At 38.1% G+C, this 25,810-nt stretch overlaps 1 protein-coding gene and 1 pseudogene across 1 annotated transcript in view; one reads left to right on the top strand and one right to left on the bottom strand.

Moving 5' to 3' along the window:
* The window catches only part of LOC104991755, a 55,492-nt gene extending 39,229 nt beyond the window's left edge, over positions 1-16,263 (bottom strand). Inside the window, exons 1-3 of the mRNA XM_010844343.1 lie at positions 16,211-16,263; positions 13,651-13,799; positions 9,568-9,630 (exon numbers count right to left, since the gene is read on the bottom strand). Coding sequence (XP_010842645.1) covers positions 9,568-9,630; positions 13,651-13,799; positions 16,211-16,263 — 265 coding nt within the window. The remainder of the gene's footprint in view (positions 1-9,567; positions 9,631-13,650; positions 13,800-16,210) is intronic.
* Positions 16,264-17,199: 936 nt separating this feature from the next.
* Positions 17,200-22,340, top strand: LOC104991754 (annotated as a pseudogene).
* Positions 22,341-25,810: the final 3,470 nt, after the last annotated feature.

Genomic DNA, 25,810 nt, shown 5'->3' with positions numbered 1-25,810 from the left:
TATTGGCTTTTCCACAGTGTGACCAGGCCTTCAGTGACTGGTTCACACCTAGTAAATATCAAAGAATCAATTTATTCATATGCTCTGAGAAATAAAACTTTTACACAAACTATAAATTTTACACAAAGTATTCAAGTCAGCAGGGTTGGCACATTGCCTCCCCAGGCCAAACTATGTGGTTATGCAATAAACATAACCAACGCCTGTTGTATTTATTTTCTACGAAATATTGTATTGACAAGGACCATAAAACAAAGAGAGGCAGACATGAGGCAGTCAGATTTCTTGGTGAGCATGGAATCAAAATAATGGGAGTTAGATGAATTGAATGTTTAATGGCAACAGGTGTGAATACCTGTTGGTCCATCTCACAATAGAACTGGACTTTCAATTTAGATCAAAAATACTTGAGAGATATCCCATGGCTCCAAATCTTAGGGCCAGCCTTGCCAGTGGGACATAAATAACTTGATGTCCAGCAACTAGGGTCCCCTCTTCCTTTCATGATCATTAACTTTTGCCCAAAGTCTTGGCTTCTTTTCCTGCATTTCTACAGTTGACTGATGCCCCTTCTGTGTGGCATCTTTTTTTCTTTAAATATGTTAATACTTCAATCAGAAGCCATCTGGTCTGTCATAAATCTGCTGATCTATAATCTAATATTGATTTTATCATTTATCTCCCAGAGAGTCAATTATTTCCTTCATTATCAACATTCCAAGTAGACTTCTTACTGTAGCCTCTTAATACTTAAAAAAAAAAAAGGACACAGTAGAGGACGACTAGTTAATAATTATTATATAAACCCATGCAGTCAAGTTTATAAAAAAAAAAGACATTTTTAGTTATTTAATGATGTAGTTCCACTGGCGAGTTTTGACCTGCAATAAAAGCATATGAGTTTCCTTAAGTTATTTAGATCAATATATTCATGGAAACATGTTTTTTATTCACTTGAAATTTTAACTTCAAGTAATGCATCTTTGTAATTATATAGTAAAGGGCAACAGATACCTCCAGGTAATCTTTGAAATAGAAGAAACAATTTGTTTGTTCTCTGATTTTCCATTCTCCTTCTTGTGCTCTTTGTTACCATGAGCAAAACATTTGAATGAAACAGAATTTTTGTTTATAGATGACTATCTTCTGTTAATGTTGAAAAGCCCTCCTGACTTCTAAATAATAGTTTGATTATATTATGTATATTTCCTTGACAAATGAGCGAGGAAAATGGAAATAAAGTAAGTGATCTCCAAATTTCTCACTGGTATCAGGCATTTGTGGCTTATCTCATATGTTGTTATGAGATAAGCAATTAAAATAAGGTATTGCATGCATCCATAATATACAAATCATGCAGGAAAGCCAGAAAAATATGTTTATACCTCTATAGAAATACTGTTGCTTATGTGTATATGCTTCTTTATATTTATTAATCTTTTACATATGATTTAGGAATTGGAGAATGGAGGATTACTACATTTATCAAAATGCTATTGTTTGCAGGTAGTAGAAAACACAACTCAGGGTTAATTAATAAAGGTGATTTACTGCTTTGGTAGCTGAAAAGTCTTTCAAGTAGTGCTTGAACCACAGCTCAAAAGGTATTACCCAGGACTTTTACTCTTTTTGCATGTTTCAACCCCTCTTTCAGGCATTTCCCTCATTCATTAGCAGCTTCTCTCCTTATACTACAAGATAAATGGCAGTGGTTTCCAAGCAATTATACTTCTGCATTCTTATCCAGCAGAGGAAAGCGTGTCTGCCACAATATCCAAATAAAGGCCCGGAAACTCCTTCTGATCAGACAAATTAAACCACAAGCCCACTTTTGAACAAATCACCATGGCCATGGAGCCACCTCTGTACCCGGCAATAAAGTCAGCTTCCTGCACCACATGCCCTCCTGAGTTAAGGAGGAGAGGTGTATTAAAATCAAGGCAGTGCACCAAGAGAGAGGAAATAAACTTAGGAGTCACGATAAATAAACTTAGGAGTCACGTAAATGACTTTACACTCTGGCTTTAACATCAAATGAAACACACTAAAAACTATTCCTGTTTGCAGTAAAATAAGTGGTCGATATGAACAAGGCACACAGAAAATAATTTAAATGAAGAAAAACAATCTACTATGAAAAGGATTAATGTGAATAAAGACAGAATTTCACTGAACAAGATGGGGATAACTGTATTTCCTTCCCCCACAACAGATCTGTAACCATTTCCATTTGTCTTTTAGATCTACCAAAGTACCAGTGCTGATCAAAAGCTGTTGTAAGCTGCTAAGTTCTGCTTCCCCTCTTCCATGTTCCAAGCAGCCACAAAACCCACCGTCCAGTGTTGCTTATTATCTTCTGTCATCATCCTTCTCCACACCAGTAAAATGATAAATAATAAAACGCCAGGAGGAGCACTAACACACCCCAACAAGGAACATCTAGGTAACTGAATTCCAGGGTGCTGAGTTGATCCAGTGAGATTTGATCATTCAGAAATTAGAGAGAAACTATCACAAGCAAATTGAGACATACATTGCTACATTGCAATGCTCTGCCTATTAGGTGTTTTCTCTATATTTTACCTTGCTTTAAAATTGTTTTTATTGAGAGATTTAAACCTTAATTTTTTTTCTCAAAAAGCTACTAATTATCCATAGGTAGTGAGTTAACCAAAGTCTTTCCCATCTTCAGAGCTATTTAAACCTGCTCTATTTTTTCTACTTGCCAAAGAGCACCTATTCTGTTTCAAGTGGCACAGGACGCTTACTGGATCCTGCAAAAGTAAATTCTTTTGCATGCAATCGAAAAGTAAGGCAAAGTGACGTGACAGGCTTCCCCTTTACCCCCTTTCAAGATGGATTACCGTTTTCCAGATACCATCAGCCCTTAACAGTGGGAAAACTCCAAGACGTCCACTGTTTTGTGCATTAAATAAAGTGTGCATTGGTAATGAACATTTTTCCAGTCAAGGTTGATGTTACACGGATTTAAGATGCAGAAGCTCAGCAATAAAGTGTATATATAACCAACAGTCTTGGAAAAAAATTGATTGAATGTGGGTTTAAAATCAAGTTTTACCCAATCATATGAGTGCTTTAATGAATTATTAGGTATTTTATTCTAACGCAAACTTGACTTCTATGCTAATCATCTGAGCAAAGGTGTATTTGTTTTAGATTAATACTTCTATGTAATAGAACTTAATTTACTTTCAAGAGCTCCTCACTTAATTATTTACAGCTTGTACATAATAAAGGGAAAAAACATATTGTGTGTTACTGTTAACTATTTAAACTAGCAGGATATTCTACTGCTTAATCGCAACATAAAAATCCTTACCCATAAGCATTTGTTATAATCACAGTTGGCTTCAGGAGAGTTATTGATATTAAAGAATATTTATTTACTTGATATATTAGATCAGTGTTCCCCAAACATTTTGGCACCAAGGACCGGTTTCATGGAAGAAAATTCTGCCTGGATGGGGTGGGGGTGGGGATGTTTTCTGGATGATTCTCATCAGGAGTATGCAACCTAGATCCCTCATATGCACAATTTAAAGCAGCATTCGCACTCCTATGAGCGAGTGTCTAGCACTGTTGCTGATCTGACAGGAGGTGGCACTCAGGTGGTAATGTGAGCAATGGGGAGTGGCTGTACACACAGATGAAGCTTCACTCACTCTCCCACCACTCGCCTCCTGATAGCTTAGTTCCCAATGGAACATGGACTGTTCTTGGAGGTTGGAGACCCCTGTACTAAATAAACATTTGAGATACAAGAAAATGCAATAAATGAAAACCGGTGCTTCATAGTATATTTCCATAATTCAAATGCTTTAATTTGCCCTGTTTCCTTCCTACTAAGGCTGGCTTCAATATTCCCAACTCAGAAAAGAAGATCAGACCCACAGCCTGATCTTTCTGACTTTACCCACTGATGATGCAGTGTCCCACATATCTCCCTACAGGACTGAGACACTCATTTCCAACTGCTGAGAGTCTAGACTGCTGGCAATTTTCAACTGAGTCTCTCTCTAAAATTTCGGGAAGCCAGATGTTCTCAGACTTTAAGTTGCATTAGAATCCATGGGAAAGCTTAGAGCACAGATATGCTCTAACATGTCTGTGCACTCAGACTTCTGATTTAGTAAGGGGTCCAATATTCTACCTTTCTAACAAGCACCAGGATGAGACTAACTCTGCTGTTTTGAGAACCACCACCTTAGGCTGAAAAGAGGTGCCTCACCCAAGGTCACATCTCACTCTCTAGAAGCAGCCCAGATACATTGGGAGTGTATAGGATTCCTTGCTTCCAAGGGACAAAGCTAAAGGGTCACTTTAGTTTCAGACATGCTGGTGAATTTGGCCGAGGCATTTATCACTGCGTAGTGTTTCAGTAATTTCGTCTGTCCAATCCTATGTTCATTTTCATTCTAAAGCTATTGATCCTACGTGTATTATAAGACCCAAATTCATCCACTTAAAACTCCTATGAAACATATTAATGACTCTTCAGTTTCCCAAGAATGCAATCCAAGCTTGTGTCTATTTTTTGTATTCTTCCCAATTTTGGATTACTATGGGAAGTAATCATCTATGGAAAGATTCCCTGGAGAAGGAAATGGTAACCCACTCCAGTATTCTTGCCATGACAGAGGAGGCTGGCAGGCTACAGTCCATGGGGTCACAAAAGAGTCAGACATGACTTAGGGACTAACAACTGGCTACTGAATGCTTACTGGATAACAAGTGTACAGATTCATAATGTCCTACCTTAAATCATCCCTCCACACTGCCTGATAGTACTAGAATGTGTGTAGGTAGTTTTTTCTCCCTGTTTCCACATTAACTATCTATTTTTCATTTTCTTCCCACCTCCCATTCCATCATTTCCTAATATACTCTCAGATGGACTTTTCATAACCTTACCAAACTGCACAAGCCAGATGCCAAAGTTATCCTCCACACACCCTTTCTGTTATTCCAAATATCTCATCCAATATCAGGTCATGATGATTCTATCTATAAAATATTGCTCCAAGTGTCTGCTTCTCTCCAACTATCCATTTATGCCCCAGTGTAGACAAGTATAAATTCTCATTCTGAAAACATTAAACCCTTGCTGACTAGACTAGGATTTTGTTACCTCCAATCTGTTCTCTACCTTTGCAGTAATTCTAAAACAAAAACTTGATTTCACTTTTCCCTTTAATGTGTTCTTTCTACATTTTCTACCACAATCATGCTGATGACCACCTCTCTTCATTCCACATATACACATAACCATCTCAGAATAAAGTTTGACTGTTAAAGTCAAGACTGTTCATGATCCAACCCCTGCTTATATCTCTTGCCTTATTCTGTATCCCTACATATAATAAAATATGCTCCAGTTATACTAAACAAGCCTTGCATAAGCCACTCATCTAGTAAAAGACCATCTTACCTGTCTCCTGAGAAACCTGTATGCAGGTCAAGAAGCAACAGTCTGAATCCTGTAGGGAACAACTGATTGGTTCAAGATTGAGAAAGGAGTAAGACAAGGCTGTCTGCTGTCACCCTGTTTGTTTAAACTATATGCTGAGCACATCGTGAGACATACTGAGCTGGATGAGTTAAAAGCTGGAATCAAGATAGGTGGGAGCAACCTCAGATATGCAAATGATACCAATCTAATGGCAGAAAGTGAAGAGGAACTAAAGAGCCTCTTGATGGAGGTGAAGGAGGAGAATGAAAGAGGCAGTTTAAAACTAAATATTAAAAAAACTAAGATCATGGCAACCTGTCCCATTACTTCATGGCAAATAGAGGGGGCAAAAATGGAAGTAGTGACAGATTTCCTCTTCTTGGGCTCTAAAATCACTGGAGATGGTGACTGCAGCCATGAAATCAGAAGACGTTTGCTTCTTGGCAGGAAAGCTATGACAAACCGAGACAGTGTTGAAAAGCAGAGATGTTACTCTGCCAACAAAGTTCTGTATAGCCTAGGTTACAGTCTTCCCAGTGTTAATGGACAGTTGTGAGAGCTGAACCATAAAGAAGGCAGAGCACTGAAGAATCGATGCCTTCGAACTACAGGGCTGGAGAAACTCCTGAGTGTCCCTTGGACAGCAAGGAGATCAAACCACTCAATCTTAAGGGAAATCAACCCTGAATACTCATTGGAAGGACCAATGCTGAAGCTGAAACTCCAATATATTGGTTATCTGATGCCAACAGCTGGACTCATTAGAAAAGTCCCTGATGCTGGGAAAGATTGAGGGCAGAAGGAGAAAAGAGCATCAAAGGATAAGATGGCTGGATGGCATCACCGATGCAATGGATATGAACTTGGGCAAACTTTGGGAGATAGTGAGGGACAGAGAGGCCTGGCATGCTGCAGTCCTTGGGGTCACAAAGAGTTGGACATGACTGGGTGACTGAACAACAACAACAACAATCAGTAAAATGGATCTGAGCCCCCAGGGATAAGAACACACATACAAAAATTATGGCAACAAACTTTAAAGATTTCCAATCCTTTAAATATACCCTCAGATGCTTAGAAGTTGGTCATGAAATTCCAGGTTGAGCAGCAATGTTATTAATGCAACCCTCTAATACAAAAGCAAGAGAATTGTAGAATTTTAGGGTTGGAATGGACATTAAACAAAAACAAGTCCAACTCTCTTCAGTTCAGTTCAGTTGCTCAGTCGTGTCCGACTCTTTGCGACCCCATAAATTGCAGCACGCCAGGCCTCCCTGTCCGTCACCAACTCCCGGAGTTCACTTAAACTCACGTCCATCAAGTTGGTGATGCCATCCAGCCATGTCATCCTCTGTCGTCCCCTTCTCCTCCTGCCCCCAATCCCTCCCAGCATCAGAGTCTTTTCCAATGAGTCAACTCTTCGCATGAGGTAGCCGAAGTACTGGAGTTTCAGCTTTAGCATCATTCCTTCCAAAGAACACCCAGGACTGATCTCCTTTAGGATGGACTGGTTGGATCTCCCTGCAGTCCAAGGGACTCTCAAGAGTCTTCTCCAACACCATAGTTCAAAAGCATCAATTCTTCGGCGCTCAGCTTTCTTCGCAGTCCAACTCTCACATCCATACATGACCACTGGAAAAACCATAGCCTTTTTCCAAATAATGCAAATGATGCTAAGAGAATTTAAATCATGTCAAGTGGCTATTGAAGGAGGAGTCAGAATAAACTGAAAAGGAAGTGAGAAAAGTTGAAGAAAACCTATAAAATACCAAAGAAAATGTTTTATGAGGTTATGGGGTGTCACCATCAATTCTGAAATCCAGATAAACCTAATGTGTGCATGAGGGACAGGGGACAGACTGGAAGGTCAAATCCTGTACTGCTCTCTAAGACAGACATGGTCCTTTTCAGAGGCCATGTTGCCAGTGCCTCTTTGTTGAAGTCAATGGAGACTTAGAACCAGAAGATGTTCTTAAACCTTCATCCCCTTGAACATACTGGGTATAATTCTAATAGCTAATACCTCAGGAAGAAATGCATTTTATATTAACTGATATATGGACAGGAAGCAAATATACTTATGCACATAAGTAAATAATAATTTTTTTTCACAAGGCAAACTCTGAAGTTTTTTTTATTTTGTTTTATTTTAAATCATTAAGGGCTAACTGTGACCTGCTTGATTGTCATCACAGTCTGTTAATGGGTTGTAACCCACAGTTTGAAAAATAATGTGGCCATGGTTTCTTATTATTTAGTCTGAATTTGAGCTCTTCTTTATGTCCTCTTATCCATAGTAGCAATAATACTTTGTAATATCCCTAGTATATTTTGCCTTCTTGGTAAATTGCATTTAATCTCCTGCAATCTTTATTAAGATTAAGCCATGCAGTAGGCATAAGGAAGATATGTATTTTAGTCAGCTCAGGCTGCTACAACAAAATACTACAGATCGGGTGGCTTAAACAACAGAAATTTATTTTCTCACAATTCTACAGGGCTGGAAGTCTGAGATCAAGGTGTCAGCATGATCAGATGCTGGTGAGAGCTTTCTTGCTGACATTTAGGCAGCCACTTTCTTGGTGTGTCCCCTGACGGTAAAGAGAAATAAAGAAAGCTTCCTGGGTTTCTTCTTACAAAGACACTAATCCCACCATGAAAGCGCCACAATTATGGCCTCATCTAAACACAGTCACCTCTCAAAGGCTCATCTCCAAACACCATCCCAACCATACTGGAGATACACCTTCAACAGAGAATTTTGGGAGGACTTAATTCAATACAAAGATCAATGTAACACAAAGCTCTTTCAAAAAAAAAAAAAAATGTGTCTTCCCATTCTGGTGGAAAGGAAAACATGGGGAAAGTGAAATTGAATGGTGAGGAAAAAAAGTCCTATGTACCTTGGAACCAAAACTTTAAACTGCTACAAACATCCATATTAATGGAGGAAGGCTTATTCTTTGTTTTAAACTTGTAAATTTTCAAATATCAAAAACCCTTTGGAGAAGCAACCTAACAACACAAGGTGATGATGGCATGACACAGGCAGAGAACAGATCATGGAATGGTAATCTCTTCATTCTCTGGGAAAAGTATGAAAGAAATCCAGAAGTTTTCCCATAACAGAGTGAGTGGTACATAGCCCAAAGTCAGAGAATTTTACATCATAACATCAGAAATCTTTGCTAGGATTTCCTTAAGGATTAACTGAGGTGTGCATCCTGGGTAGGTAATGGCCAACCTCTCAGGAATCGTCTTGATCAGAAAGAGATGACACTAAGACACTTTGAGAAAGATACAAGGAATGAATCCAAGGCCTGAAACCAGACAAGGTGATCTACGTCTTGACTGAAGATACTCAGAAGCCAACCAGACAAAAATAACATAACAGTATATACATGGTCCACATGCCTAAAACCAAACAGAGTAGGAGAGGCAGGATGGAGACAAAGAGTGCAAGTCTGGATATGGACCTCAGTGATACAGAGAAAAGCAGAAAGAAATGGCTGTTAAACTAGAACAGCATGTGATATATTTAATTGCTAAGTTTGTGACTTAAACTGTGACACTATTACACTTCACTTTTATGTTCTCTCTCCATTAACATATTCTGACTTGTCATTTTAACTTAAGAAAAGTGTAAGGTTATTTCTAAAAATATAACACAGGTTATTATAAGAAGCTTGGGTCAAAAACAATGTGATTGCATGCTAATATTTTTGGAACCAAGTAGTTAACGCCTCACTATCATTTGCTTCAAAAAAAAAAAATGATAATAGATTGATTTATGCCACACATTAATATCAGGAGTGCCACACAAATTTGCACAAAGTTCTCATTTATAAAACTGGAGTTCTTTGTACCGCTTTACATTAAAAACTATTCTTAGGAGTCCTCCAAACTATATGAAAAGAAAAATGTAAAGCAAAGTTTCAACCCAAGATGAATAGCACACCATTTCTGGCTAAATTTGTATCTGAGAATAGAATGAACTCCACTGGCCAGGGCACATCACTATACTGTAGCCACTGGTGCTAAATTTCGCTATTTCTGAGTGACCACTGACCTTTATTGTACGCTTGCTGTGTACTTACCACTGTGGTATGTAGGCACTGAAGACGCAAACTGAACAGGGCAGAATTCCAGTCCTATGAGCGCTGATCAGAGAAAAGTTAAGCAGTTACAAAATATTAATACTATCATCTGTGACATGGTTAATGTGTTACAGGAGCAGAGACCAGGTAGGAGGATCTTCTTGCTGTGCAATGGGGCTGTGTCAGGGAAACTTGTGAGGGACGGATTCACAGAGAGGTAACAACTGGACTGAACATGTCATGGGGAAAAATGTTTTGTTTTGTTTTTTAAATAGCAGAAATAGAGACACCTACTTAGAGAATGGCTGTGTGGACACGGAGAAGGGGCTCGTGGTGGGGGATGATTCGGGAGCTTGGGATGGACGTATGCGCACTGCCCGTAGGTAAAACAGATAGCTAGTGGGAACCGTCTGTATACTGCAGGGAGCTCAGCTCAGTGCTCTGTGGTGACCTGGATGGGTGGGATGGGATGGAGTGTGGGAGAGAGGTTCAAGACAGAGGGGATATATGTTTACATTTGGCTGATTCAACTTGCTGTACAACAGAAAGTAATACATTGTAAACAACTACATCTCAATTAAAAATATCTTAAAATGATTTATTTTTAATATTAATAGACCCAAATGAATCTAGTAAAAAATAGTAGAATGGAGTATGTTGGGGCCACAAAAAATTTGGAGATTAAACTTTTAGGGTTTACCTCATGATGTTATGGACTGGATTCTATGACAAATAAGCCATTTAAGGATAATTTTTAAAATACATGCAACAGTTACTTATTTTGAGGAGACTGCAAAATACATTTGTAAAACTGAATACCAGTGGTTCTAATATTACCAGAATGACTACTTGTGGCTAGGAATAAAATATCTAGCAACAACCTCATGTGCCAATTCAAATATTTTTGTACTTCAAAATATTTAGATGGATAAAGATGAAGTAACTTGAAAAACTCCTTGGTGATTAAAAAATGGCTTAAGTGGTGGTGATGAAATAAGATTATAAATGCATATTTTGATCCAAGTTAGGTCAACTTCACTTTCTCAAGAATTTTAAAAATTGGAACAGATTCCAATGGGCTTTGGGTGCTAAGCCATGCAAAACATGGAAAGTTAGAACTGAAACAGGCATGCTTGCCCACCAGCCTCGTTGGGCGAGCAGAAAGGCCAATTGCAGAAGAGTGGAGAACAGAGGGAAATGTATTTGAACCTGGTCTCTGAAGTCTCCTGCACTGGCAAGCAGGTTCTTTACCACAGCACCACCTGGGAAGCCTAATTAAAGGCCATGTGAACACAAACGGAGGAAGGAGGAAACAAGAGCAAGTTGTCGTCTTGGTTTCTGGGTCGTCTGGATTGCTCTGCTTTGAGTGCTCTTCGTTTTAGTTCCATGCAAACCTGGCTGAATTTCTTATCCTAGGATTTCCTGAAACATGCCAATACTGTTACAGGTTTTGCCTAGATAATTATGAGTGTATTTTGTTATATCTAAGCCAATAATTAACATACTTGTGCCTTTCAAAAGACATGAAAAGGTAGCCTAAGACAAAGAAGAAAAGACAACAAGCTATTTAAAGCATAGTATACAACATCTCCATCACTTTTACCATTGACTCCACTGAATGAAAAGTAATAGAACATAAATAAATTCAGGTATTTCCTTTTTATTCCTCTGGGGTACATAGTAGAACTAAAATTATATGTAATTTTAGCTGAATGAGATGACTTCATAACTTTATCCATAATATTCAGTTTACAGAAGAAATGTATTCATTTTGCCATTTCCATCTTTATTGTTTTGTTAAGTAGATTAAACTAAAATGCTCACGGTGATCCTGGAATTTCATTTAGGATTATGATTCTTTCCATCTGGAAAGAAGGTTAAAAGAAGAGTGGTTGATTAGCTATTTATTTCCAAATACCCGAATATATTGAGAGTCTAATTGAATTTTTTAATTATCCAGATGTTGGGCATATGTAAACTTTAAAAATAGAAAAAGGAACTGCCGCTTAATAAGTCATAGGTTAGGGCAGCATTAGGAATAGAAAAAGCTTTAAAGAGATGAATGTGGCCTTAATGACATTAAGTTTACATTTTCCTATTGAGTGACTACTCTCATCATCCTATTCTGTATTCAGTTACTTTGTAGAGACTCTCCTTACTACTGGCCCCCTCTAAATCTCTTTTCTTATTAACTCTTCAGAAATTCATTCACACAAAAAGGATTGATAGTTGCTCAGTGTAAGCCTTCCCAGGAGAACTGTCATTTTAAGCCTTTAATTAAGCAGAATAATCTTTTAGTACAGAATTTTTAAAAATGTAGTCAAAAGAAATGGGAGTATTTGAGGAACAAGAAAGTTTGATGCCTCTTATCATACCAGGTAGGTAACCACTCCCCCTCTCTCCTTAACAAATCGGGTTTTGTTTAGCAAAAAGTATTAAGCAGAAGTAATTATCACACTAATTCTGTCTTATCATTGTAACTGTTATCACTGCTATTCTCATTCACGAGTGATCTTTTTCTAACTTGAAAGTTTATATGTTCTCCCCAAAAGAGAAAAAGGAAAAAAAAAAAAAAAAGGAAAATTAGCTCAGTGAAGGGTTATATAGATGATATCGAGGAGACATGGCACCAATAGCAATTTTTATAAACATATATAAAATAAAACTATTATATAAACTATAACAAAAATAAAAGAGATAACATTCAATCTGATTTCCTGCCTGTTGATCTCTTACAAAGTTCCACAAAAATTTGCAATACAAGTCCTTAAAGCAAATAATGCTGGTAGAGTTCCTAGTTGGTCAATAGGTCACCTAACGACCATATCATATTTGTATAGCAATAGGGATGGACTCCATTTCATTATTAAGTCAAGCAAGGAGCCCACATCCCCTGAAACAAGACACCTCAAGTGGCAGATCATATCATTGGCCAATACACCAAGTAGCTGCAACCACAACTGGGCCCCTGATCACGACAGGGAAAAAGTTGGTGCTTCATAATCATACAATGAAAAAAACCCCACCTCTTAAGTCCTAAGGTCTGTCTCTCTCCTAGGTCTGATATCTGTTTCATCCTAAGTGCTATGGATTACATTAAACTCCACATTGGCAACACCTATTATTCTATGATTATTTTAAATAAGTAATTCTCCAGTAGAACAGGTATGTGGGAGGTCTGGCTGTTTGCCTTGGCTTTTATAAAAATATAAAATACAATATAGAGATTTAATAGATGGATATCTATATTGATTCATCAAGTACTTGCTCTTCACTCATCTTCCAGCAAATAATTTTAAGGGACTGCTGTGCCAGACCCTGTGTTACAAACAATACATACACGGACTTGGGACCTAGGATGAAGTACAGGAATGGGCTTTAGAATTAGGATGACTGGGTTAGAATGCCCATGCTGCTAGTGACCAGCTATGTGACTTGAGCAAGCTACACATACTCTCTAAGCCACAATTTTTTGTTCCTTAAGATAGAGACATTTGCAAGGTGGTCATGGGGATTAATGAAAACATAGGGCTATACCTAACATTGCTATAGTATTCCATCTTAGTCAATTTATTTATATCACTTTGCTTTTAAAAAAATCTGATAAACAGGCAATGTAAATAGATTCTTAATTTCAAAAGCTTAAATGATAAGGCAACAAAGTATAATAATATTAGTATGAAATTAAAAAGGAAAAGCTCTTTAGTAAAACACAGAGGGTGCCTTTTGTTGAAATAGTGTATTAGAGGGCATGGATGCATTAAAACGAAGAGAATATTTGTAAATAGCTTCTTCCAGAATTCACACTGATAATCATTAGTTGTTAGGCCATTTGTCAGTGGGAAATATATCAGTTCTCAGTGATTTAAAGAAAAAAAAAAGGGCTTCTCAAAAAGTCTCCTCACATACAATTTCATAGAACACATCTAAATAAGTCAGTAGTGTGGGTGGGTTGCTAAGGAATGCTGTAGCTTAAAGCACTTATGTTATAGCTTTGAAAACATGGGTCCATGTAGAAATGAAATTACAAAAATTAAATGGTCAAATCTATCCACAAGCCTATGTTTCAAAGATATTGTGTACCTGTACATTGTACAAAATCTTCTATTTGTAAACTGTGATCCCCAGGGGACTTCTGCTGGAGAGATGCCCATGATAGAGGTGAGAAGATGTTCACCACAGGGACAGGAATAGTCTTCCCCATACCTTCCTGTAGTTGCAGCTTGAAGATCCTGAAATTTAACACACAAACCAAACACTTCCAGTCCAGCATTCTGAATACAGTATTGCTCCAGGGGTGTTAAGTAAGAAATGAACTGAGCTGACTTATTCTGAAGGAATTTACTATCTAAAAGTATTCCCATTCCTTTTTCTTCTTGAAGAATTTACTTTCCAAAAGGACTGTTGTTGTTCAGTCATTAAGTTGTGTCCAGCTCTTTGCGACCCCACAAACAGCAGCACACCAGACTTGCCTGTCCTTCACTATCTCCGAGTTTGCTCACGCTTATGTACATTGAGTCAGTGATGCCATCCAACCATCTCATCCCCTTCTCATCCTGCCCTCAATCTTTCCCAGAGTGAGGGTCCTTTCTGATGAGTTGGCTCTTCGCATCAGGTGGCCAAAGTATTGCAGCTTCAGCTTCAGCATGGACAAGCATAAAGGCAAATGTATTTTTTTTTTTAATAAATTGCCCTGGTCAGCTGTTTTTGTAAGTCAAACTTACTCTTGAACCAGGATATTTCTAGCATCCAATGGGTATACAGTCAGAAGTTCCAATACAATTCAGTCTAATATTAAAAGTTCAGTATATATAGGTGCTCTGGGGAAAACTAATAATTTAAATAAAACTAATAATTTAAATAAATGGGACACATCATCCTCAACTAAGTCAACCTTCTGCATCAACAGGATGTGGGACCTGCAGATACCAAGGAATGATTTGCACCATGTCATTTTACATAAGGGACTTGAGCAGCTGTGGATTTTGGTATCAAGTGTGGGGTCCTGGAACCAATACCCTGTGAATACTGAGGGATGACTGCACCAAGTTTAAAAGCATCAATCAATCCCCAGCAACTGATGCTTTAAATGTATGATCCTTTCTCATCTCCTCTTGAATTCTATTTTGCAGATGAAGAAACTGATACACAATGACTCTTAATTACCCCAGGAAGCAGTGCCAGGAGGCCAGCGTTCTAGTAGAGCTATATTTTCGATTCAATCTTAGGTGGAAATCAAAGGACAACTGATGAGATACATAAAATAATCTAATCACAAAATCTAATCACAGAGAAGAAAAGATTACCCAAACATTAGTCCCTTACTAAGACAGAATACAGAAAAATAATCTAATAAGTAGCTTCTAAATCTGCTAGTGGAAAACAAAATAGAAATGAAGTAGTTGAAGTTCTCTATGAAGATATATACATAGGCTGAATGTGTAAAGGGGTTATTATTATATTCATATACAAATTTTACCTTGAGACATTGTCATCTTTGCTGCTTCCTCACTTAAATGAAGATAGTTAAATTATTTAATTTCCCCTAAATTGAAATGAAGTTCATAGAAGGAATACATTTTTGAAATTAAAATCTACGATAAAGAAGAAATTTTATAGAGCTTCCATATATTTGCCATCATTTTAGATTACAAAACTGAATTGGCTAAAGACTTGGAAAAAATACACTCCAGGGAGCCATTCAGTATTGGTAAAAGAAACATACTCTGTTTAATGTTTGTTGTTGTCAATTTCGTCACTTGTTTCTAAAACACTATGATCAAGCTCTTGGAAATCTAGGCTCCTCGATTTCTTTCATGGATTCTATGGGACTACAGAATAATTTAAAGTTTTCATCTGAGTTAAGGATCTTTACTTCTGTAGTTCATCAACCTCATCTGTCACGAACATGTCACTGAAATGAGAAAAACCTTAGAAGGCAGGAAAAAATTAAAAACAAATTAATGTGGGAAGATGATATAAATCAAGTGGTGAAGCCAAGAGTGAATTATCAAAAGATCTTTCATCAGGAGTGAATACATTTTCCTTTCTCAAGAGGAACCCATTATGTGTTTTTGTTTGCACTATTATACATCAAGGGGCATATTAAAGAAATAGATTTATTAGGATTTAGAATGTGTTTTACTCTGATAGGAAAGAATAGCAGTCCTTCAAATTTAATTTGAAAAGGCTTAAACCATGAAAGTCTACATAGGCCTGGTAAGTAATGAATGCTATGAAAAACAAATACTATTTTTAACTTTTAAAACACATAACAAATCCTCTCCCATGAGAAAAAAAAAAATACCAAAACAATACCAAGTTAGAATAAGCATTATTTATTCTATCTAAAATCCTCAGAATTTATTCAGTCAACTATGACAGTTTGAGGTTTTTATGGCAAATCATGTTCTGTTTACTGAGAAGGAAAAGAAACAATTAAATCAAGGGCTGCTCATGTTTTCTAAGCTTGTTTTTCTTCTGAGTTAAATTGATTGGCTTTACCAATCGGTTTTGAAAGACATCTATATAAAACAAGAGATTTCAATAAGGAGTTTGAGATTGCCAAGCAATTTGAGAGAACATCAAAGGTAGGCAGAAATTCAGAGATAAAGAAAAATTAGCTTTTCTATGGTTAACCTACCTATAACTTGCCCAGTCATCACACTTGTTAATTAAAGAAACATAAATAGCCATATTGGAATCTGTGTATGTGTGTATGTAAGAGAGAGAGACAGACCCAAAGAGATTAGTAGTGAGAAGAAATATCAAAGCATTGAATTTGGCCTAAGAACAGATTGGAGGGAGTGACTATTGCAGTTGGAGAGGTGAACTATTATTGCAACACAGAGAATGCTCTGGACAAGAGATCTGCTAGTGTCTCAACAGTTAAGCAGGAAAAGGCTTTTCTTTTCTAGGGAGAAGTCAACAAGGCTAGAGAGAACCAGGTATGGGAAAGTAGGATGAAGGATGACCTGATGAGACAACAGATCAAAGAGTGGTTTACTGTGAAGCCCCCTACTCTTGACAGGGGCTCTTTAGGAGAGTTAGGATTCTGGCTTAGGATGAAGGAGGTCAAAATTCAGGGACCTGGGTAAAGGAGAGAAAATTAAGTTTGAGTGTTCTGATTGATTAGCAGGAATAGGCAGTTCAGCAAATCACTTATGAGGCAAAGAATGGACATTTGGAGAGTCTATGTCTGACTTGTCATAGGTATATAAGGACACATCTGTGAGTTGTATCTAAATCATATGGGGTAGGGTGGCTTCTGCAGTATGCTGTTTGCTGGAACACAAGAGTAGGGGGATTTCTTTAACCTTTGCTATTTCCTAGGATCAAATGTATGTAAAGTGCATTTGTGCTCAGTCATGTCCAACTCTGTGACCCCAGGAACTGTAGCTCCTCTGTCCGTGGGATTATCCAGGCTACAATACTGGAGTAGTTTGCCATTTCCTACTCCAGGGGAATTTTCTCGACCCAGGGATAGAACCTGTGTCTCTTGTGTCTCCTGGATTGTCAGGTAGATTCTTTATCATTGTGCCATCTAAAGGGCCAGGGCAAAAGTCAACAGTCTTACTGTTTTAATGTGACTCCCAGCTCTGAGCCTTTCTTCTTCCTTTTGACCGAAAAAAAATGTCGTCCCTTATCCTCTCCTGCTACAAAGATGCTGGAAGAACCAGTTTGCTGTCTCACATGCTAGGGCAGGAGAGGGGAAGGAAGAATGATGTTGGAAAATCTTTAAAGAAGCTCTTGGACAATAACATGTGAGCTGAGAATGGCCTCCTAAAATGATCACGGTCCTTTCAACAAGATAAAAAGCACCTAGAAGGGACATGGTATTTCATCAAATCCCTTCAGTGACCTGGGAGAGTCTTGACTGGAGTGTGCAGTTTGTTACCAGAGCTCTGAGCATGGGAAGTACTATGTGTAGTCTCTGGGCAGATGCAGCCTGCAGAACTGCAGCATACAAGGAGTTAAGAGAGTTTAAAGCTTTCAATAAGTCATCAGGCACATATTGGCGACTGGGTCTGGCTTGAACAAGAACAAAAAGGTCACCTCTGACAGAAGATCTCATCAGGGTGAAAGTATAGACCAGTGACTTTATTATGCCCCAGAGGCTCAGAGTCAGGAGGTGTGTGAAATAAAGCAGGTGGAGATTTTTTTCCATCCTGGGAAATAGATGCTGCATAAACTTGAATAAAGTTCATAAACCTTTGAATTCCTGAGTCTTATTTTCTTAATCAAGAACACTACTTACCACTTTGATGACTTTTAAGTTTATCTCAAGAATTCATAGGCTGATAAGAGCTTGAGAAAAAAGTATTGTTTTTATACATATACAGAATGCATTGTTTTATACATTCTACCACTATTAAAAGCAATGAAATGCACCATAAATTATGTCATTAATTCCATAAGGCTGAAAGGAAATTAGTTCTGCTCATAAGTAACAAAATGCTGATAGTTCTTATTTGATTTCACCATTTTGGAGCATTTAGAACTTTTATCACTATTGTGATAAATTAAAAGTGGGAATGTAGTCTGTGTTTTCTCTAATTTTGGTAATAATGCCATTTCTGACAAACTTTGTCTCTGTCATCAAAGTAATATGATTTGCTTCTTAATTACATTTCTGGATGAAGGTAAAATAACAAAGAACCACACCAATGAATTCATCTCCTTTTAATATATCTTACAGTGAGCTTTAGTTAATGTTGAAGAGATGGAAAGAGGTGCGGGAAACCAGATTAGATTCTCCCTTTCTTTGACCTGTCCTAGTTTACAGAATGTTATTATTCTGCATTCCATATATTAAATATAATTACATTTTAGTGTCATCTCTATTTCTCACAATGTTGAAGTGTTCATTGTAGCTTACCAAAAAGCCTTAAATACGGGTGTATGAGAAGCCAAAATGAACAAAATGATTCCAATCCTGTTTTCTGTATCTCATTATCAAGGCTTTATTTAACCACTCTCCTAGAAGAGGGGCAGCTGCACTTAAATTATACCATCACCTAATGCAGACCACCTAGAGAGACTCCAAAAGTCGTTTGCACAATAATTTTTAGAGGCTTTTCATCACCCTTTATTCAGCAACATCCACAATACCTATCTTAGCATTTGGTGGATGATTCTGAATCTGAAGCACTGTTTTCTCTCCTAATCATCACACTCCATGGTTCACGTAAGCTCTGTCAGCCTCGTTTCTGTGGTCTCTGAAAGCAATCCCCTCTTTGTACTACTTCCAGCATAGATTCAAGCCACGAGTAACAGTGGCTAGAAAAAGCCCTTCTTCTTCCTCCTCACCCACAACAAGGAAGAACCAGCTGAGGACAATATTGTAGAGCAGGCTGACCTCAGCTGACACTCCAAAAACATTTACTTAGCACTGGCCTAAATGTGAGTAGAAATAAAGGTAAATAAATACAGGGCCCAAGCCCTGCAGAATCTGGCAGGGTATTCATGCACCCGGGAAGATTCTGAGAAGTTTATTCACACTGAACTGTTATTAGCTGACAAGTGTTAGTTCCATCAGGTGCTATTGCATCAGGTTCCTTAGCAACCCGGTTCCTCCTTCCCTGGTTGGGTGGTAACAGCGGGAGAGGCTGGTGACTCGGGATTGTTGTGTGGGAACAGCTTCTCAGGGAATCTGTCAGAGAATTATAAAGTTGCTCAACAGAGGCTCCAGAGAACAGGCTGTCATCCTATTTCATCCTGGACCTTTTACAGAATGGGCTCCCTGAAATGTCCCTGAACAGATTCTCTGCCAAGCAAGAGGGCAAGTGTGCGGAGCTGACCTTGGAGCCAGAAGTCTCAAGAGACTCATTTTCTCATTAAGGATTTTATTCCCTTTAAAAGCACCATAATGTAGCTTGAAAAACTACTTTCCTTTAAGAGCTTGTCTCACAGCCTGATGTACTTTACGGGGTAATGGCCACAGAATTTAGGTTCAACTGGCAGTAATCCTAAAGGGCACCATATCAAGTGTTCAGAACATCAGGAATTTTAGGCTAGGAATAAAGTGGCCTCCTGAGTGAATTTCACATTTCACTGAGTGGATAGAGGAGATGTATACTGAAAAAAAAGGTTTTGGAAAGGAAAAAGTCTAGACAGACTTTTAATAGAAGATAACTGTATTTCTATCTATGGATAGATAGAAATATATATATATAAATACATAGATATAAGATAAAACAATAGATAAGATATATAATCTATATAGATATTAAATATCTATATATAAAATACATAGATATATTTTTATTATCTATATGTCCTATAATACCATCTGTATGTATATATAAGTGTACATACATAATTTCTTGTATTCAATCTGTCGTTATTTAACAGTAAAAAATGAAAACCAGGGGCCAACCTACTTACAGAAAAATTCATAGAATATTCCTTTAGTTTGGTCTATAATCATAAAATAGTAACCTTTTTAAAAAATTAAAACTAAAGTCCAGACTACTTATAGAAATTTAGCTGAAAAAAATTCTGATGACCTCTTTTATCACTTATGCAGGTCACTGAATATGCTTAGGTTTAAATCTATGAGGACTGTCCTACAGGTTAAGACCTTGGCCAGTTAGCTTGGAACAAGGCTTCTTTCATCTGTGAACAGACCGATTCAATAAACTGTTGTTAGCAGTGAATGATGCCGTATGTTCCTTTACCCTAGTCCCAAGGTGTCATTTATATAAGTAAGGAAGAAAACAGGAGTATGTGGTTTTCTATAGTTTGTATATTTTGTAATTTGTCATGAAATTTTTCACATACTTGCTACCATGTAATATCCAATAGAAGACAGAAGATGCCCACCTCTCAGTGGCTTAAATAGAAGACAAAGTGTTACAACTGGCTGTTGACATAGCTTGTCATCTCAAATATAAGAGTGAGATAGACCATCTCACGAGCAGAGACCAGATGTGCTGGAGGAACTTGAGGAAGGATGAACCACTCTGTCTTGAAGAGGGCTAGAATGGGATTGCACTTCCCTCATGGCTCAGATGGTAAAGAATCTGCCTGCAATGCAGAAGGTCCAAATTCTATCCCTGGGTAGGGAAGATCAGCTGGAGAAGGGAGTGGCAACCCACTCCAGTATTCTTGCCTGGAGAAGCCCACAGACTGAGGAGCCTGGCAGGCTACGGTCCATGGGGTTGCAAAGAGGTGGACAGGACGGAGCAACTAACACTTACACTTTCTTTCATGATGGGATTAGCAGCCATTTCCAGTTCTGCCAGGAGCCATTACCACCTCAGGATTAGAATCTAATGTACAACATGGTGACTATAGTTGGTGACACTGTATTGTATAATTAAAACTTGCTAAGAAAGTAGAACTTAAACGTTTTCATAAAAAAGTAAATATGTGAGGTGATGAATATGCTAATTTGGTGGGAATATGCTAATTTAATACTTCTGTATACATATATCAAATCATCACATTGTATACTTTGTATATGTATTACAATTTTGTCAATTACACAACAAAAATTAAAAAAAAATAAACCAATGAGGTCCATATCTGATTATTAAATTTATCTGGAGGAGAAAATTTTTTCAATTTTGTTAGAAAAAAATCTTTTGGCATCTCTCTCCTCAAGTTCCAAAGCGTTCACTCAATCTTTTAAAAAAAAAAAAGTATTAACTAATTAAACAGTCTGATGACAAGGAAAGGGATCTGACCTCAATCAAGTAGCTCATTATGACATATGACAATAACGTGTCAGAATAAATAGCATGTGGTAGACACTCAATAAATGTTTTGACTGAGTAATAATATTAGTAATTGTAAAAAGTAGATAATGTCTGAGGAGCTTACTATGTACAAAGTGAAATTGTTAGTCACTCAGTCGTGTCTGACTGTGACCCCATGGACTGTAGCCTGCCAGGCTTCTCTGTCCATGGGGATTCTTCAGGCAAGAATACTGGAGTGGGTAGCCATTTCCTTCTCCAGGGGATCTTCCTGATCAGGGATTGAACTCGGGTCTCCTGCATTGCAGGCAGATTCTTCACTATCTGAACCACTAGGGAAGTTCCTGTTATGTACTAAACACCAAGCTAAACACTATATTCAGGCAATTCCAGCTGAAACACATTTTTCACAACTCATTTGACAGCAATACCTGACCTAACTTAAAGTCATTTGATGGCAAAACTTCATCTGAACAACTATGTGACTATTTCTAGTCTTTTTTAATTCAATTTAGTGTGAGTATCTGTGTACTTTCCTGTAGAATAATTAATATGTTTGACTCTACTGCTCAAACTCTGTCATGGGGTATTATGTGATACATAGACTCTATTTAACCTTTCTTTAAAAAATAAAAATGGGGGGGCGTGGTGAGGAGAGAGAGCTGGGTCTTGACAGTACTGTCCATCTGCCTGACTGCCCTGGTCATGGCCACAGGGGCTGAGGGCAAACGGAAGCTGCAGATTGGAGTCAAGAAATGGGTAGACCACTGTCCCATCAAATCGCAGAAAGGGGACGTCCTGCAGCTGCACTACACGGGGAAGCTAGAAGATGGAACAGAGTTTGACAGCAGCCTGCCCCAGAACCAGCCCTTTGTCTTCTCCTTGGGCACAGGCCAGGTCACCGAGGGCTGGGACCAGGGGCTGCTAGAGATGTGTGAGGGGGAAAAGCAGAAGCTGGTGATTCCATCAGAGCTAGGGTATGGAGAGCAGGGAGCTTCCCCAAAGATTCCAGGTGGTGCAACCTTGGTGTTCGAGGTGGAGCTGCTCAAAATCAAGCAACATTCAGAACTGTAGCCAAACTGGAGAGGGGTGGTGGAGAGGCCCCCATCAGGGACCAGACTGTCTAAAGAAAGAAAAAAAACCCTTAAACTTCCCCTCCCCCAAAAAAAAGAAAAAAAAGAAAAGAAAAATCTCTTAATTCTAGGGTACTTCCTGTCTTGTGGATTTTAGACAAGGGTTGTAGACACTAAGTCCTTCCAATAACATTTGACTGAGTGTTACTATTTCATCTATTTTATGATTGGGAAACCAAAGCACAGAGAGATTAAGTAGCTTTTCTAAGGTCACACAGCTGGTGATGACTGGAGTTAGGACCTGAATTTAGGCAGTTTGTCATCAAGACCTATGATATCTACCCACTGTTTTGTGCTACTTCTTATATGGATAATGACACATAATAGAGAATCAAGTTTCATGGTAGGATAATGGAATGCCTATGCATAACCTATAAGAAACTATTTTATAAACAAGCAGAAATGCTTTGTGTTTCATTTTGGACAACTAGTCTAATGCATTCACCAAGAGCCACAGGTACAAGAAAGCAATATTGCATAGAAGAGGAACAGGACAAGGTCACTTTATCAGCAGCAGGTCCTGGGAAACCCAGGACATCAAAGAAGAAGCAATCATCAGAGGAAGATCTTAGGAATCTTTGTGTTAGATGTCTGGAAGAACCCCAAGGCAGCACCGGAAAACAGGGACCAAAGAAATCAGGAGAACTACACACCCACAGAGATCCAAGAGGTGACTGAAGATCTCTGCTTCCCTTTTTCATTGACCTGGATGTCCCACTGGGATTACAAGGGTCGCAACCAGTTTGCTTCTAGAAGCCCTTCCTCTTATTTCCCTCTGCCAAGTGAACAATCTGTGAAGGCCAGTGTAGTGGTTATACCAGGGGAAAAAGGGAAAGAAACAGCTTGCATGATGCTGATTATTCTCAATAGAGTCTCTTGGGAAAATGATCTTCTAGTTGTTTTTTCATATTTAGAAATATACTTAATTTTAAAAAAAGGAGTAGAGAGATAGAAATTGATGTTTTCAACAACAAAGGGGAGGGAAAGGGGCCCTTTGCAAAACAATTGGCTACCATGAAAGGGGCCAGAAGGACTGCAAACAGATGCTGAGGGCAAGCAAGGAGGAGGTCGAAGAAACAGATGCTAATGGCCATAAGAGAAATGAGTTTTCCAGAGAGTTCTGTTACATTATGATGTGTTCTGGAGCTAGAAGGTGCTAAGGTGAAATAACTCTACAAATAAGGATAGGATAATTAAGTTTGCTGGTCTCTGAGCTAAATGCTGGCCAAGTAGAATGGATTGCTTAACGCACCATCTGGAGTGGGGTCCAATTTACCCAGGGACTCTCAGGCCTTGACTATGAAATTAGAAAGGTGAGTTTTTAATACTAAACAGAGATGTTTATTGAGGGCATGATGATTCATTTTCTAGCATGTTTTTATTAAGCAATAATATTTGAAGAAAACCCTTAAAGTATTCTGAGGACAGTGACTTATGGTTGTAGCTACATGGATTCACAGAAACATAAATCCATTTTGTCCAGAGATCAAAAGTGATGGTAAAACAAGTTTGTTTAACCCTGAGGTAATGCTGGAGTTAATGCACATGTAGACTTTGGGTAATTTGCATCAGAGACTAAAAAATTATTCAAAAAGATTTAAACTCTCCTCCCCTTTTATCCATATAATATGGCCCTTTGCCAAAGCACTTGGATGAGTATCTAACAGAAAGTTCTTACAAGGCTGACAAATCAACTAAATGGACCTTTTTAATCACTATAAAAATGAAGCATACTTGCAGAGATCAGAATGCCAATTTTTTATCTGAAATTTCTTTCAGAGAAATTACATTTTAAACTATTGAAAACCAGCCTAGAACTGCTTATAGCACAGCAATGCATTCATGCCACTATCATTAGTGGCCAGGAAATGCTACTGAAAAGTCAAAAAATACACATTGTGTTAAACCATACGTATCAGAAGTTTTGACATAAAATAACTTCAGTGTTTTAAAATAAATTTGGGGGGTTCATTTTACATTCAAGATCTCTTGAGTTACGTGGCAAGAAGAAACTGGGTGTCTTCATGTCCTGGGACAGAAGGTAAAGAGTAGAAGGAAAAATTATGAAACGAAATTTCTTTTAAAAATAATTACTGCAACATAGTCATCTAATTTAGGGCTTCCCTGGTGGCTCAGAGGGTAAAGCATCTGCCTGCAAAGCAGGAGACCTGGGTTCGATCCTTGGATCAGGAAGATCCCCTGGAGAAGGAAATGGCAACCCACTCCAGTACTCTTGCCTGGAAAATCCTGTGAACAGAGAAGCCTGGGAGACAGCAGTCCATGGGATCGCAAAGAGTTGGACATGACTGAGCAACTTCACTTTCACTTTCAGTCATCTAATTTAACTCTGATATCATAATCTATAGAAATAGTCTCTTGTTTTTGTCTGTTCAGCCTGCATTTTCCCCCTTTTTTGTGGCAATTATGACTTCTATTTTTGCTTGCAAAGTAATTCAGGTAAGTCTGGCCTCATTTCACCCTGCTCTGAGGGATGATAAGTAGACACATCCAGTCAAACACATTTACAATGAGCAGCTCAAGGACAGTTATAAGATCCTAGCTGAGCGAGGGAGTTAAGCCCAAGACTCTTTCAGAAATCACTGGAAAGAGAAGCTAAGTTGATAAACCAAGAGCCACCAACAGCCTCTATATAGTGAAAGTTTGCCTGAGATTGAAACTAACACAGAAAATAAAAGAGTGAAGAGACAGCTAGAACTGACGGTGAGAGGGGTTGGGGAGAGGAGAAAGACCAAGACAGCAGTTATGACACTCTTCCTAAAGCTGACTCTCTTACTTCTGGATTTTTCTGTTATATAAACTAATATTTCATCTTTATTATTATTTTAAGCAAGTTTATAATTAAGAGTCTATCACAAAGTTTAAAGATTCACATTTTCAGGAGTTGATACTTGCAGGAAACCAGAGATCAAATTGCCAACATCCATTGGATCATCCAAAAAGCAAGAGAGTTCCAGAAAAACATCTACTTTTGGTTTATTTACTACACCAAAGCCTTTGGCTATGTGAATCACAACAAACTGTGGAAAATTTTTAAAGAGTTGGGAATAGCAGACCACCTGACCTGTCCCCTGAGAAATCTGCATGCAGGTCAAGAAGCAACGGCTAGAACTGGACATGGAATAACAGACTGGTTCCAAATCAGGAAAGGAATATGGCAAGGTTGTATATTGTCATCCTGCTTACTTAACTTATATGCAGAATACATCATGAGAAATGTGGGCTGGATGAAACACAAGTTGGAATCAAGAGATTGCCAGGAAAAATATCAATAACCTCAGATACACAGATGACACCACCCTTATGGCAGAAAGCGAAGAAGAACTAAAGAGCCTCTTGATGAAAGTGAAAGAGGAGAGTGAAAAAGTTGGCTTAAAGCTCAACATTCACAAG

Source organism: Bison bison, unplaced genomic scaffold, assembly GCF_000754665.1.
Source record: "Bison bison bison isolate TAMUID 2011002044 unplaced genomic scaffold, Bison_UMD1.0 scf7180017864200, whole genome shotgun sequence".
Taxonomy (NCBI): Eukaryota; Metazoa; Chordata; class Mammalia; order Artiodactyla; family Bovidae; genus Bison; species Bison bison.
This window is presented reverse-complemented; position numbering and strand designations above follow the sequence as displayed.